Source organism: Oncorhynchus tshawytscha, linkage group LG18, assembly GCF_018296145.1.
Source record: "Oncorhynchus tshawytscha isolate Ot180627B linkage group LG18, Otsh_v2.0, whole genome shotgun sequence".
Taxonomy (NCBI): domain Eukaryota; kingdom Metazoa; phylum Chordata; class Actinopteri; order Salmoniformes; family Salmonidae; genus Oncorhynchus; species Oncorhynchus tshawytscha.
In genome coordinates, this window is record NC_056446.1 from 440039 (window position 1) to 455133 (window position 15095).

General features: G+C 43.1%; 1 protein-coding gene across 1 annotated transcript; it reads left to right on the top strand.

The window, feature by feature from the left end:
* The first annotated feature begins 2209 nt into the window (after positions 1 to 2209).
* Positions 2210 to 11554, top strand: si:dkeyp-72h1.1 (uncharacterized protein LOC799956 homolog). Its single transcript, XM_024397172.2, has 4 exons — positions 2210 to 2431; positions 7528 to 7632; positions 10730 to 10892; positions 11183 to 11554. Exons 2-4 carry the CDS (start codon positions 7546 to 7548, stop codon positions 11212 to 11214), a joined length of 282 nt encoding a protein of 93 aa, XP_024252940.1. The 5' UTR covers positions 2210 to 2431; positions 7528 to 7545; the 3' UTR covers positions 11215 to 11554.
* Positions 11555 to 15095: the final 3541 nt, after the last annotated feature.

Genomic DNA, 15095 nt, shown 5'->3' on the forward strand with positions numbered 1-15095 from the left:
CAATGCTCACCTTTGGATCTACTTCCCAATCCATTTGACGATGATCCTGGCTCAGTTGGCATGCCTATAAGTGAAATCGAACAGCTGATCGAGCTGTCATGTAACCGAATGCTGCAGACAACGCATTCACGGGTCACTACGGAGGAGTTTTGGTTCCTGACCCAAAGGGAATACCCTGCCGTCTCCCTCTGAGAATTAATGCCATGTTCAAAACAACTGGGAACTCTGAAATCTCCGACTTACAACTTCAGTGCGTTCATGATAACTGGGAACTCTGAAAAAAATGAGCTCAGACTGGAAAAACTCATTTTGAACGGGCATCTAACTGGTAAGACCAACTTGGGAACTCTAGCTTCTTTCTAGAGTTCCGACTTTCCGACCTAAAGATCACTGATGTCATGATTTGACCTCATATTTTTCAGAGTTCCCAGTTGTCTTTAAAGCATCATTCAACACTTGGTAGGCCACCCTTCGCCAGCTCAAATCTGTGTGAAGCTGGAGTCAGTGCTCTCGTCTGCATTAAAACCAAATATCGATCTAGGTTGCATTTGACAGCAGAGATGATGTGCACACTGTTGACCACGCCCCCTGACTTTGAGAAGCTCCAATGTGACATGCATCAAGCAAACCCATCTCATTAGTGGTGGTGAGATAAGAGACATTATGTCAGACTCATTTGCAATTGACTGTCACAGCACCACATTAAAAGAATGTGCTGACGAGTTGAAAAGACAAATCAGAAATATAGATTTGAAATGTAACCTTTATTTAACTAGGTAAGTCAGTTAAGAACAAATTCTTATTTACAATGACGGCCTACACCGGCCAATCCCGGACGAAGCTGGGCCAATTGTGCGCAGCCCTATGGGACTCCGAATCACGGCCAGTTGTGATACAGCCTTGATTTGAACCAGGGTGACGCCTCCAGCACTGAGATGCAGTGCCTTAGACCACTGCGCCACTCAGGAATCTAAATACTGTTAGAATGTTTTTCAATTGACTGCAATTGACTGCCAAAGCCCCAAATAAAAAAAGTTGACATTGGCTGTTAATTACATATTTTTTAACATGGTTGGGGGGGTGTCCGCAAGAATTATCCGATATCAAAATCTGGTCATGGGCCAAATAAGCTTGGGAACTCCTGGGTTTAGAGTATGCCTGGCATTACCTACAAAACAGCTTCCTGCATATTACATGCTGACCACACAGCTTGTGTCGCGTGCGCAGGTGTTGCAAAATAAATGTACACATACATGTTATTCAATCATTGCACCCACACTGCTGGTCCGAGTCAACAAGCGTCTGCATTGTCAGGCGCTAAAAAATAACTTGGTTCTAGTTTTGACGCATGACGCGCTACAAGTCCAGCCTCTCCCATCTTCTCATTGTTTTTTAGGAGCATATATCGCCATGTCGGAGATTGAAAGATGAACTGAGATCCACAGTCCAGTCCAGTCCAGTTGGTTGCCAACCCAAATAAAATGTCCAAAGAACAAGAAAAGCCGGAAGGAGGAGAGATTAAATGTTTAATGCTTTTCCACCTGTTCCTAAATTAATATAGTTGGTTCAGAAGAAGTTTTTAAATTTCAACCTGCGTGTCCTGATCGGGTCTGGTGTGGGTGGACAAAATCCACATATGCATGATGGTGCACGTGGACAAGCGGTCTGGTCAGCATGTTAGCCTGAGTCAGAATGCCAGTGTGGCTTCAAATATAGGGAGAAATGAAATTGTTTCATTATTTATGCAAATTACACAATTGTACATATGCATGAACCAAAAGGTCATTTTTAAATCAATGAAATATACACTTTCATTGCATTAGTGGAACCCCACTTGTATAGGGAGCATAGGAGGCAACACTTTGGGTCTGTGGCCAAGTAGCCTAAATTTGGTCAAAAGTGAGAATCATTGTCTACACAGTCTTAGGATATGTTATCTTTCTATCCTCCTCTCTGTAGCTCTCTATCTCCCTCCCTCTTATCCTCTCACAACATAGAGAGAGACACACAACCACAATGCCAAGAGTGTGCAAAGCTGTCAGCAAGTTAAAGGGTGGCTACTTTGAAGAATCTTTTTTGCTTACTACATAGTTTTGATGTATTCAATCAAACAATGTAGAACACTGTAAAAAATAAAGAAAAACATTTGAATTAGTAGGCGTGTCCACACTTAACTGGTACTGTGCATGCACAGTGAGATATACAAACCGCATGCGCACACACTTCCAAAGCTCACTGGCACTCCAGTTCTCCAGTGAACTAAAGCTGTTTTCTTCGCTGGGAAGTGGAATCGGAACTTCAGTTTATGAGCCACGAACTCACGGAGAAACAATCAAACTATTGTAATTCCAGCACGACAGCTCCACTCTTTATATCCTACACCATCTGCGGATAAATCAAGACCGTAACAGAACATTAACGCTTGATAAAGGTAAGTGTTGCTCGGTTTCTTCTCCTTAGAGCTATCTTCAAACATGCGTGTTTTCAGCAACATCCTCATAAGCAGAATAGTATAATTTATTGATGTTATTTTGTCAGCTACAAAAAAGCTGTAGTTGAAACAATTGATCAATTGTAGTTGTAGTAGGTGTAGTTGATCAATCTGTGATTTATAAATATGAAGAAATTATGTCATTTTTTAAAGTCATATGCAGATTATCCTAAATGACTAAATACATAACACATGTATGACACATTCAGATGTAGGCCTACAATGTACTTAGGATAGGCTACTTTTGTTTAGAATGTGATTGGTTTCAATTTGCACAACCAAGCTGGCAAAATATGTGATTTTATGTGATTCTTGGGCCATAGTTTTGCTTGATTGTGTAATATACCTTGCCATGCCTTAACCTTCTGTCGGTTTACAAGCTTGAGCGTGTTATTTCTGACTGATTGATGTTAAATGATGACGTCACTCATTTGCATGGATTTGAATGCCATGGGCAACAAATTGGGACTCGCATGCACCCTTCAGGCAAGATCTTTTAATAATCCACCTTTCCAGAAACAAGTCATTTACTGTTGCTGCTTGTTATAGACCCCCCTCAGCCCCCAGCTGTGCCCTCGACACCAAATGGGAATTGATTGCCCCCCATCTATCTTCAGAGTTCGTACTGTCAGGTGACCTAAACTGGGACATGCTTAACACCCTGGCCGTCCTACAATCTAAGATAGATGCCCTCAATCTCACACAAATTATCACACACAATTATTATTACAACCCTAAATCCGTAACCATGAGCACCCTCTTAGATATCATCCTGACCAACCTGCCCTCTAAATACACCTCTACTGTCTTCAACCAGGATCTCAACAATCACTGCCTCATTGCCTACATCCATTATGGGTCCGCGGTCAAAAGACCACCCCTCATCACTGTCAAACTCTCCCTAAAACACTTCAGCGAGCAGGCCTTTCTATTCGACCTGGCCTGGGTATCCTGGAAGGATATTGACCTCATCCCGTCAGTAGAGGATGTATGGTTGTTCTTTAAAAATGATTTCCTCACCATCTTAAATAAGCATGCCCCATTCAAAGGACGGACACACTATAGCCCTTGGTTCACCCCAGACTTGACTTCCCTTGACCAGCACAAAAACATCCTGTGGCGTTCTGCATTAGCGCTCTGCATCGAATAGCCCCCACGATATGCACATTTTCAGGGAAGTCGGGAACCAATATACACAGTCAGTTAGGAAAGCTAAGTCTAGCTTTTTCAAACAGAAATTTGCATCCTGTAGAACTAATTCTAAAAGTTTTGGGACACTGTAAAGTAAATGGAGAATAAGAGCCCTGCCTCCCAGCTGATGTTCTGAAAGAGCTGCAAAATTTGGATCCCTACAAGTCAGCTGGGCTAGACAATCTGGACGCTCTCTTTTTAAAAGTATCCACCAAAATTTTTGCAACACCTTTTACTAGCATGTTCAACCTCTCATTCATATCTTCTGAGATCCCTAAAGATTGGAAAGCTGCTGTGGTCATCCCCCTCTTCAAAGGGGGAGACACTCCAGACCCAAACTGTTATTGACCTATATCCATCCTGCCCTGCCTTTCTAAAACCTTCTAAAGCCAAGTTAACAAACAGATCACCGACCATTTCGAATCCCACCATACCTTCTCCACTATGCAATCTGGTTTCCGAGCTGGTCATGGGTGCACCTCAGCCATGCTCAAGGTCCTAAATGATATCAAAACCGCCATCGATAAAAGACAGTCATATTCATCGACCTGGCCAAGGCTTTCGACTCTGTCAATCACCACATTCTAATCGGCAGACTCAATAGCCATGGTTTCTCAAATGACTGCCCCGCCTGGTTCACCAACTACTTCTCAGACAGAGTTCAGTGTGTCAAATTGGAGGGCCTGTTGTCTGGACCTCTGGCAGTCTCAATGGGGATGCCACAGGGTTCAATTCTCGGGCCGACTCTTTTCTCTGTATATATCAATGATGTCGCTCTTGTTGCTGGTGATTCTCTGATCCACCTCTACGCAGATGACACCATTCTGTATACCTATGGCCCTTCTTTGGACACTGTGTTAACTAACCTCCAAATGAGCTTCAATGCCATACAACACTCCTTCCGTGGTCTCCAACTGCTCTTAAATGCTAGTAAAACTAAATGCATGCTCTTCAACCGATTGCTGCCTGCACTCGCCCGCCCGACTAGCATCACTATTCTGGATGGTTCTGACTTAGAATATGTGGACAACTACAAATACCTAGGTGTCTGGTTAGACTGTAAACTCTCCTTCCAGACTCACATTAAGCATCTCCAATCCAAAATTAAATTGGCTTCCAATTTTGCAACAAAGCCTCCTTCACTCATGCTGCCAAACATTCCCCCGTAAAACTGATTATCCTACCGATCCTTGACTTTGGCGATGTCATTTACAAAATAGCCTTCAACACTCTACTCAGCAAACTCGATGCAGTTTATCACAGTGCCATCTGTTTTGTCACCAAAGCCCCATATACTACCCACCACTGCGACCTGTATGCTCTCGTTTGCTCGCTACATATTCGTTGCCAAACCCACTGGCTCCAGGTCATCTATAAGTCTTTGCTAGGTAAAGCCCCGCCTTATCTCAGCTCACTGGTCACCATAACACCCACCCATAGCACACGCTCCAGCAGGTATATTTCACTGGTCATCCCCAAAGCCAACACTCCCTTTGGCAGCCTTTCATTCCAGTTCTCTGCTGCCAATGACTGGAATGAATTGCGAACATCACTGAAGTTGGAGACATATCTCCTCACTAACTTTAAGCATCAGCTGTCAGAGCATCTTACCAATCACTGTACCTGTCCACAGCCAATCTGTAAATAGCACACCTCATCCCCATATTGTTTTTTTCTTTTTTGCACCCCAGTATCTCTACTTGCACATCATCATCTGCACATCTATCACTCCAGTGTTAATACTAAATTGTAATTATTTCATCACTATGGCCTATTTATTGCCTTTACCTCCCTAATCTTCTACATTTGCACACACTCCACACAATAGCACATTTTTGTGCTATTGACTGTACGTTTGTTTGTGTAACTCTGTATATTTGAATATGGTTGTCCATATTGCTCAGAGCAGGTGAAACTCGCCTCGCTCAATATATATTTTTCTCCCTCCTCCACCTTACTTGCCCTTGTGTATTGTTGGAATAAAGGAGAAATGAACTGTGTCAATGGGTCCCTCCCTCTGGAGACGTTTAACCTGTCACTGTCTGGGGAAAAGGATTGGAAAATCAATCAAGGATAATTATGGAAAATGTGTTGCTCATGCGCTGAGTCACACACACACACACACACACACACGTACGTTGTTGTATTGTTGAAGCTTCTTAAGATAGCCTAGTTCAAAACAAAATGGTACATAGTCACAAAAGTAGATGAGATGGTTGTTAAATGGTCTTTTTAAACAAAAAATGAAGGGAGCGAATTTGGAGCAGCAGTTTTTATCTTGTGAGCGCTGAGTGATTTAAAAAAAAATATATATTTATTTTTTTGTGCAATGCAGGGTAAAGGATTTTGAGCAAAAACCACTCTGAGGGTGAGTGGGATTTCCAACCACTCAACTCTTCTCAAATATCCTGATCAGGATAGATAATAAACAGAGTAGCAGCAGTGTATGTGAAAAGTGTGTGTCTCCTTGTGAGTGTGTGTATGGCGTCACTATGCATGCATGTGTGTGTGTGTGAGCGTATGTGGTGTGTGTGTGTTGGAGTGTCAGTGTATTACTCTAATAACAATAGTATGTGTGCATAGTAAGCGCCATTGCCAGCCCACATTTATGTCATTGTCTTCTATCATGGAGGCACTGCATGTCTCAATGAAAGATGTGCATATATAAAAATGAGCCAATTAGAAGTTAGGATAAGTATGGCGATGAGCCAATTAGATGCCGGGATAAGTATGGACATGGGACAATTAGAGACCAGGATGAGTATGGACCTGATAGCATGAAGTGCAATTGACTCTTTTGTCACCACAGTGAGTCAGGACATTTGCTAAGTCTGAATGAGAGCTTGATTGACATATGGTTGATATTTATCATCACTATTGGCATAGTTTAGATTGTTGGCAGAGATCTGGGTGTTGAATAATTTGGAATGTTATGTTATCTTGATGTAGACTATGGAATGTGTGATGAGTTATGTATTTGTTTCTGGGCCTGATTGATGCAAGGCATGTCAATCTTACAATCTGTCACTGTTTTGGGCTCTGCTCCAGTCTCAAAACACCTATGTCACAACTGGCTCCCTTAGGTTATACTGCACACACACACTGCCCACCCACCTACTCGCCATTTAAACCCTCTTGAGTATGGCATTCATTTCCATAAAAGACGTCTCGGTTTTTAACTTTCCCCCATAGATGCCTTCCAACCCTCCAACCCACTTTGGTCACAGCTCACTCCCTAAGGTTATTCTCTGTTTCCAGGACTGGGCCAATGCAATAAACACATCCTTACCCTATCAATACCCACTTCCCCTCTGGAGTATGGCACTTGTTTTCATAAAAGGCATGTTGATTATTGACTGCCCACCATGTGCATGTCCATTCGGGACTTATTTCATAATGCTGATCAGAGCATGTTGTAGGCGTATGAGCAGAATCAGGCCGTGTAGCAATCATTGGCACAAGAGTACTTAATGACTGTCAGAGATACACCCAATTCCAAACCAATCATTCATTACTTACCTCTAGGTTGTTACTAGCCTGGTCCCAGATCTGTTTTTGTTCTCTGGCCAACTCCTTTGATAAGTTGGCAAGACAGCACAAACAGATCTGGGACCAGGCTAGGTCTCAACTGACTCACAGATAAAAATGTAATTGAATAGGAATCAGGAGTATAGTACTAGATGGACTTTTCCCCCTATTTCCCAAACCAATTCAGCCCTCGTTAGTCTGAGGGATAGTGAACAAGGGACTAGTTCTAGGGATGTTTGGTTTGGAACGATGCCATACTTTACAGCTTTGTTAATGTACTGAGAACATGCCATTCTTTTCTTTTGGCTTGGCTGAAGACGAGGCTTACTGACAGGATGACAGAAGTGATAAACACCTGTGATTCGACGGTGGGAGACTTCAGCATCGGAGGCACCTCAGGAGAAGGGGGTATATCCTTCCAGGTGGGACTAATTCACACAGACACACTCACAGACACAACACAAAAAAACAACAACAAAGGAACACACCACAGTTCCACAAACTCACAAGAAGACACTACAGCTCCTGCCATGCCAACTACTGCTCATTCTGTGTCTCCCTAACCTGCCGTTTCCCCCAATGTGTGTGTGTGTGTGTGTGGGTGGAGACAGGTGTGCTGGAGGCAGAGCAGATCCCCCACCAGCTGCAACCTGTTCCATAATCAAAACCTCTACAAATACTCAGCCCTGCCACTTCCACGCTGCCAGATTGTAACCTCTGCTCAGTCAGTCTGCATTTTGTTCCTGCATAGATCCTGTTTTTCTGTCCGCTCTGACTCTGGTCCCTGTCTCCAGTCCCACGTCTCGTAAGTCCTGCTACCCTGCCCCCCCCACTCTACTGCTTTCTTGGATGCCTCTCCGGAACGGTTTACACAGCCCCAACTCCCCTCACTACAGCCTCAGTACCTGGCTCCCTGCAATCCACCCTAGCTTTCCTTGGCCTGCACCCTATCTTTCCCGTTGGGAAAGTCTCCTTGTCTGAGTCTACCCTTGGGTTCACCTGCTCCGCGTAACAGCACAACATAAGAATAGTTACCCACGTAGTAACCCCATAGAATTGTTGACATGCACAAACAAATGAGGAACACGTGCACACCCTCTTCATGGCATCAGATCTCTCTCTTCTCCTCTCCTTCTCTGTAGACACACAACAGGTGTAAATGTCCTTCCACCACTCCTAGCTGACGTCAAAAATCTGATTTCTGCTAACCTTTTACAGTCAAGACCCATTACTTTGACGAACATATGCATGCGGGGACTTCATGGACTTGGCTCGTAATCAATAGGGGCCTTGAGTAAAGCCGACGCAAGCTCAAGTAAGAGATGGCAGCCAATCCAGCAGCAAGCAGTTCCTTTCTCAGCCAACTGGCTTGCCCCATTGCAGATGCAGGTGTCTTTCACTGACTACCCTCTTCCTCCTCTAGTGCAGTGGTGTTATGAAAGTAATCACACCCCACACAAAGTGAGACACACATCCCCTTATCAGCTTGAGCTCTTCAGAGGCCTGGGCTTTTGCCAGAGACGTCACACTTGCAGCGTGTGGCAAATGCAAATCACCTCTTTCCCCCAGCATCCATTTCAACGCATTACATTACATTTTTGAGCAGTGGGCAATGACAATCAGGGAGGGAGGAATTCAAAAAACAAACAGTGCATTTGGAAAGTATTCAAACACCTTGAGTTTTTCCAAATTTTGTTACATTACAGCCTTATTCTAAAATGGATGAAAATATATATATATTGATCAATCTATACACAATACCTGAGAATGGCAAAGTGAAAACAGGTTTTTAGACATCTTAGCAAATGTATTAAAAATAAAAAAACAGGTTCCTTATTTACATAAGTATTCAGACCCTTTGCTATGAGACTCGAAACTGAGCTCGGGTGCATGCTGTTTCCTTTGATCTTCCTTGAGATGTTTCTACAACTTAATTGGAGTCCACCTGTGGTAAATTCAATTGATTGGACATGGTTTGGAAAGGCACACACCTCTCTATATAAGGTCCCACAGTTGACAGTGCATGTCAGAGCAAAAATCAAGCCATGAGGTCGAAGGAATTGTCTGTAGAGCTCGGAGACAGGATTGTGTCGAGGCACAGATCTGTGGAAGGGTACCAAAACATTTCTGCAGCATTGAAGGTCCCCAAGAGCACAGTAGCCTCCATCATTCTTAAATGGAAAAAGTTTGGAACCACCAAGACTCTTCCTAGAGCTGTCACTCTGACAGAGCTCCAGAGTTTTTATGTGGAGATGGGAGAATCATCCAGAAGAACAACCATCTCTGCAGCACTCCAACAATAAGGCCTTTATGGTAGAGTGGCCAGACGGAAGCCACTCCTCAGTAAAAAGGCACATGACAGCCAGCTTGGAGTTTGCAAAAAGGTACCTAAAGGACTCTCAGACCATGAGAAACAATATTCTCTGGTCTGATGAACCCAAGATTGAACTCTTTGGCCCGAATGCCAAGCGTCAAGTCTGGAGGAAAGCTGGCACCATCGCTACGGTGAAGCATGGTGGTGGCAGCATCATGCTGTGGGGATGTTTTTCAGCGGCAGGGACTGGGAGACTAGTCAGGATCGAGGGAAAGATGAACGGAGCAAAGTACAGAGAGATCCTTGATGAATACCTGCTCCAGAGCACTCAGGACCTCAGACTGGGCGAAGGTTCAGCCTCCAACAGGATAATGACCTTACGTACACAGCCAAGACAACGCAGGACTGGCTTCGGGACAAGTCTCTGAATGTCCTTGAGTGGCCCAGCCAGAGCTCGGACTTGAACCTGATCGAACATCTCAGGAGAGACTTAAAAATTGCTGTGCAGAAGTGCTCCCCATCCAACTTGACAGAGCTTGAGAGGATCTGCAGAGAAGAATGGGAGAAACTATCCAAATACAGATGTGCCAAGCTTGTACCATCATACCAAGAAGACATCAGGCTGAAATCACTGTCAAAGGTACTTCAACAAAGACTGAGAAAGGGTATGAATACTTATGTAAATGTGATATTTCAGTTCTACATTTTATTTCTTTAAAACTATTTTTGCTTTGTCATTATGGGGTATTGTGTGTAGATTGATGGAAAATAAATGATTTAATCCAGTTTAGAATTCGCCTGTCACATAACATGTTATACTTTCCAAATGCACTGTATAATTATGTCTTTAATTTCCCATTTAAGTCACTAGACATCTCTGAGGCAACAAAAAGTACCTCCTCTCACAGAGCATCATCTAGTGGTTGTGATTATCCATACTGTCTGGTTCTGGAATGTGTTTTGAGCCCTTGGAGACTACTTGGTAAACTACACATTTGTTGGATGCCAAGAAAGTTGCATAAACAGAAAACTGACTAGAATCTAGGATCAACCTGATACTACTCCATCAATGTCACATGTTACAAGCAGGGTTGGGGTTACCAGCAATTCAGTTTTCAATTCAGTGGAATTCACCCCAACCCTTACCCTGGTTACCAGATTTTCCCCTATTTCTTTTGGTGACGCTGACGTGATTGTGTTTCCAGATCTTTCCGGACTCCCACGAACGGTTCCCCAAGCTGTCCAAACGGCTTCCCTCCATCGTGGTGGAGCCCACTGAGAGCGGGGAAGTGGAGAGTGGCGAGCTCCGTTGGCCCCCCGATGACCTTAGTTACCCTGATGAAGACCCCGGAGAGGCCCAGGCAGCAGGTGAGAACCACTCAAACCCATTTCCAGCCAAGAGAAGTGAGAACCAAAAGGGCTTTCCAGGGGACAATATAACAGAATATGTTTATTTTTCCCAGAGCTTCAAACAAAAGAGAGGGACTATGGAACTCTTACTTTCTATGCCTACTGAAGAACATTTTTAAACTATTCAACAGTATTGTGGGATGTGATTTGGAATACCGGTAAAGACTAGGAGCTTGTAGGTTGTAGTCTGGGGTGGAGCCTGTAATCAAAATGTAGCTATACAAATTGAATGTATGTGTTGGTGGCAGGCGAGGATAACCCAGCAGCGGTACAGCAATGATGGGAGGAGTTTAAAACGGACTCTCACAGTTCTGGCACCATTCCAGCCACACACTGAGTGTCTCCATGATGGACAGAAGCAAGGAGGAGGGTGTTCAGGCTAAGCCCATAATCAACTAGAAGCGCCAACCTGTTGGTAGACCTCCACACCACTTGGTGGGGCTGAGCCCTGTCTTAAATTGCTCATAGGTGCCAAACACCAGTGAGTAGCTTGTTACTGTAGATTCATTTGTTGCTTGTTTTACTTTTTTAGGGTTCACAAACAACATGTTTATGTACACCCCATTCAGAGTTTGTTTATCTTTAGATACAGTATACAAAATAAAGATATGAAGATATGATATATTCTGTATATATAATTTTTATGTATCTGGCTGCCTTAGACCAAAGTCTATAACACAGTACTCTTATGAAAACTATATGTACTGTACACTGTAGATCAGGGGTTGGAACTGGTCAGAACAGACAATTGGAAAATAACATCATTTTTCAAGGAACAGAAACAACCAGGAACAAAAGTGATCTCTAGTGTCCTGGAACAGAACCATTATTTTCAAATCTTGAGAACCGGTAAATAATCATATTTTTTTGTTACAAAAATATTTCTTATGTCGAGCATATACGTTACCGGTAAAAAGTTTTAGAACACCTACTCATTCAAGGGTTTTTCTATATCTTTTTTTACAATTTTCTACATTGTAGAATAATAGTTTAGACATCAAAACTATGAAATAACACATATGGAATCATATAGTAACCAAAAAAATTGTTTAACAAATCAAAATGTATTTTATATTTGAGATTCTTCAAATAGCCACCCTTTCCCTTGATGACAGCTTTGCACACTCTTGGCATTCTCTCAACCAGCTTCATGAGGTAGTCACCTGGAATGCATTTCAATCAACAGGTGTGCCTTCTTAAAAGTTCATTTGTGTTAATGCTTTCCTTCTTAATGCGTTTGAGCCAATCAGTTGTGTTGTGACAAGGTAGGGGTGGTATACAGAAGATAGTCCTTTTTGGTAAATGACCATATTATGGCAAGAACAGCTCAAATAAGCAGAGAAATGACAGTCCATCATTACTTCAATACATGAAGGTCAGTCAATGTCACAACTTCCGCCGAAGTCAACCCTTCTCCTTGTTTGGGTGGTGTTCGGCGGTGACGTCACCGGCTTTCTAGTCACTACCGATCCATTTTTCTGTTTTGTCTGATTACACACACACCTGTTTTACATTCCATATTTAACCATCTGACATACATTTCTGTTCTGTCTGTGATTGTTCATGTCGTTAGTGGTTGTGTTTGTGTTAGAGTTGTGTTGTATGTTCCTATTTGGAATTTTACTTTATTCTTTGAGTAAACTCAGTTGGATTACTCTATACTTGTGTCCTGCGCCTGACTCCGTTTTCATTCTGCACCCAATCGCTGACAGTCTGTCACACCCTGACCATAGTTTACTTTGTATATTTCTATGTTTTGGTTGGTCAGGGTGTGAGCATTCTATGTTTCATGTCTAGTTTGTCCATTTCTATGTCTGGCCTGATATGGTTCTCAATCAGAGGCAGGTGTTAGTCATTGTCTCTGATTGGGAACCATATTTAGGTAGCCTGGGTTTCACTGTGTGTTTGTGGGTGATTGTTCCTGTCTCTGTGTTTTCACCAGATAGGGCTGTTTCGGTTTTCGTTACGTTTTTTGTAGTTTTTGTATTGATTCGTGTTTTACGTTTGTTGATTAAACATGGATCGCAATCTACACGCCACATTTTGGTCCGACTCTCCTCCACCAAAAGAGAACCGTTACACAGTCAATATGAAACATTTCAAGAACTTTGAAAGTTTCCTCAAGTGCAGTCGCAAAAACCATCAAGTGCTATGATGAAACTGGCTCTCATGAGGACCGCCACAGGAATGGAAACCCCAGAGTTACCTCTGCTGCAGAGGACAAGTTCATTAGAGTTACCTCTGCTGCAGAGGACAAGTTCATTAGAGTTACCTCTGCTGCAGAGGACAAGTTCATTAGAGTTAACTGGCTCTCAGAGGATGAGGACCGCCACAGGAATGGAAACCCCAGAGTTACCTCTGCTGCAGAGGACAAGTTCATTAGAGTTACCTCTGCTGCAGAGGATACGTTCATTAGAGTTACCTCTGCTGCAGAGGACAAGTTCATTAGAGTTACCTCTGCTGCAGAGGATACGTTCATTAGAGTTACCTCTGCTGCAGAGGACAAGTTCATTAGAGTTACCTCTGCTGCAGAGGACAAGTTCATTAGAGTTACCTCTGCTGCAGAGGATAAGTTCATTAGAGTTAACTGGCTCTCATGAGGACCGCCACAGGAATGGAAACCCCTGAGTTACCTCTGCTGCAGAGGATAAGTTCATTAGAGTTAACTGGCTCTCATGAGGACCGCCACAGGAATGGAAACCCCTGAGTTACCTCTGCTGCAGAGGATAAGTTCATTAGAGTTAACTGGCTCTCATGAGGACCGCCACAGGAATGGAAACCCCTGAGTTACCTCTGCTGCAGAGGACAAGTTCATTAGAGTTACCTGGCTCTCATGAGGACCGCCACAGGAATGGAAACCCCTGAGTTACCTCTGCTGCAGAGGACAAGTTCATTAGAGTTAACTGGCTCTCATGAGGACCGCCACAGGAATGGAAACCCCTGAGTTACCTCTGCTGCAGAGGACAAGTTCATTAGAGTTACCTCTGCTGCAGAGGATAAGTTCATTAGAGTTACCTCTGCTGCAGAGGACAAGTTCATTAGGAATGTTACCTCTGCTGCAGAGGATAAGTTCATTAGTTACCAGCCTCAGCCCAAACAAATGCTTCACGGAGTTCAAGTAACAGACACATCTCAACATCAACTGTTCAGAGGAAACCGTGTGAATCATTGTCAAATTTCTGCAAAGAACTACTACTAAAGGACACCAATAAGAAGAAGATGCATGCTTGGGCCAAGAAACACAAACAAAGGACATTAGACTGGTGGAAATGTGTCTTTTGATCTGGAGTCCAACTTGGAGATTTTTGGTTCCAACTGCCATGTCTTTGTGAGATGCGGTACTTTAATTTGTTTTTCAACAAGACAATGACCCAACACACCTCCAGGCTGTGCAAGGGCTATTTTACCAAGAAGGAGAGTGACGGAGTGCTGCATCAGATGACCTGGCCTCCATAATCCCCTGACCTCAGCCAAATTGAGATGGTTTGGGATGAGTCGGACCGCAGAGGGAAGGAAAAGCAGCCAACAAGTGCTCAGCATGTGTGGGAACTCCTTCAAGACTGTTGGAAAAGCATTCCAGGTGAAGCTGGTTGAGAGAATGCCAACAGAGTGCAAAACTGTCATCAAGGTGGCTATTTGAAGGATCTCAAATATAAAATATATTTCATATATTCTTCTTTGGTTACTACATGATTCCATATGTGTTATTTCATAGTTTTGAAGTCTTCATTATTATTCTACAATGTATAGAATAGTCAAAATAAAGAAACTCTGAATGAGTAGGTGTTCTAAAACTGTTGACCGGTAGTGTAATTCTGTAATTCAGTGAACTTATGATGCTACTGTAGTAATAGCCTAAACACACTCCAATTAACATCATGTCATAAGGTTTAGCGCTTCAAACCATGCACCCTCCATGTCCACCACTCTCTCCCCACCTGTGAAATCTCAGACACAACATCTCTGATCAATTAAACATATAAACAAGTAGCTTACCCATTCCAAAGCAAGCTGCTCTATCCGTGCTGATTGGCGGGGTAAAATAATGAGCTAAATGTAAAAACTATGTTGATTTCACAGGTTCAACAAATTGTACGAAAGGGAATTATATGAACCGTTACTTTTCGGGGATTCTAACCGATTCAGAACCTTATAATGCTG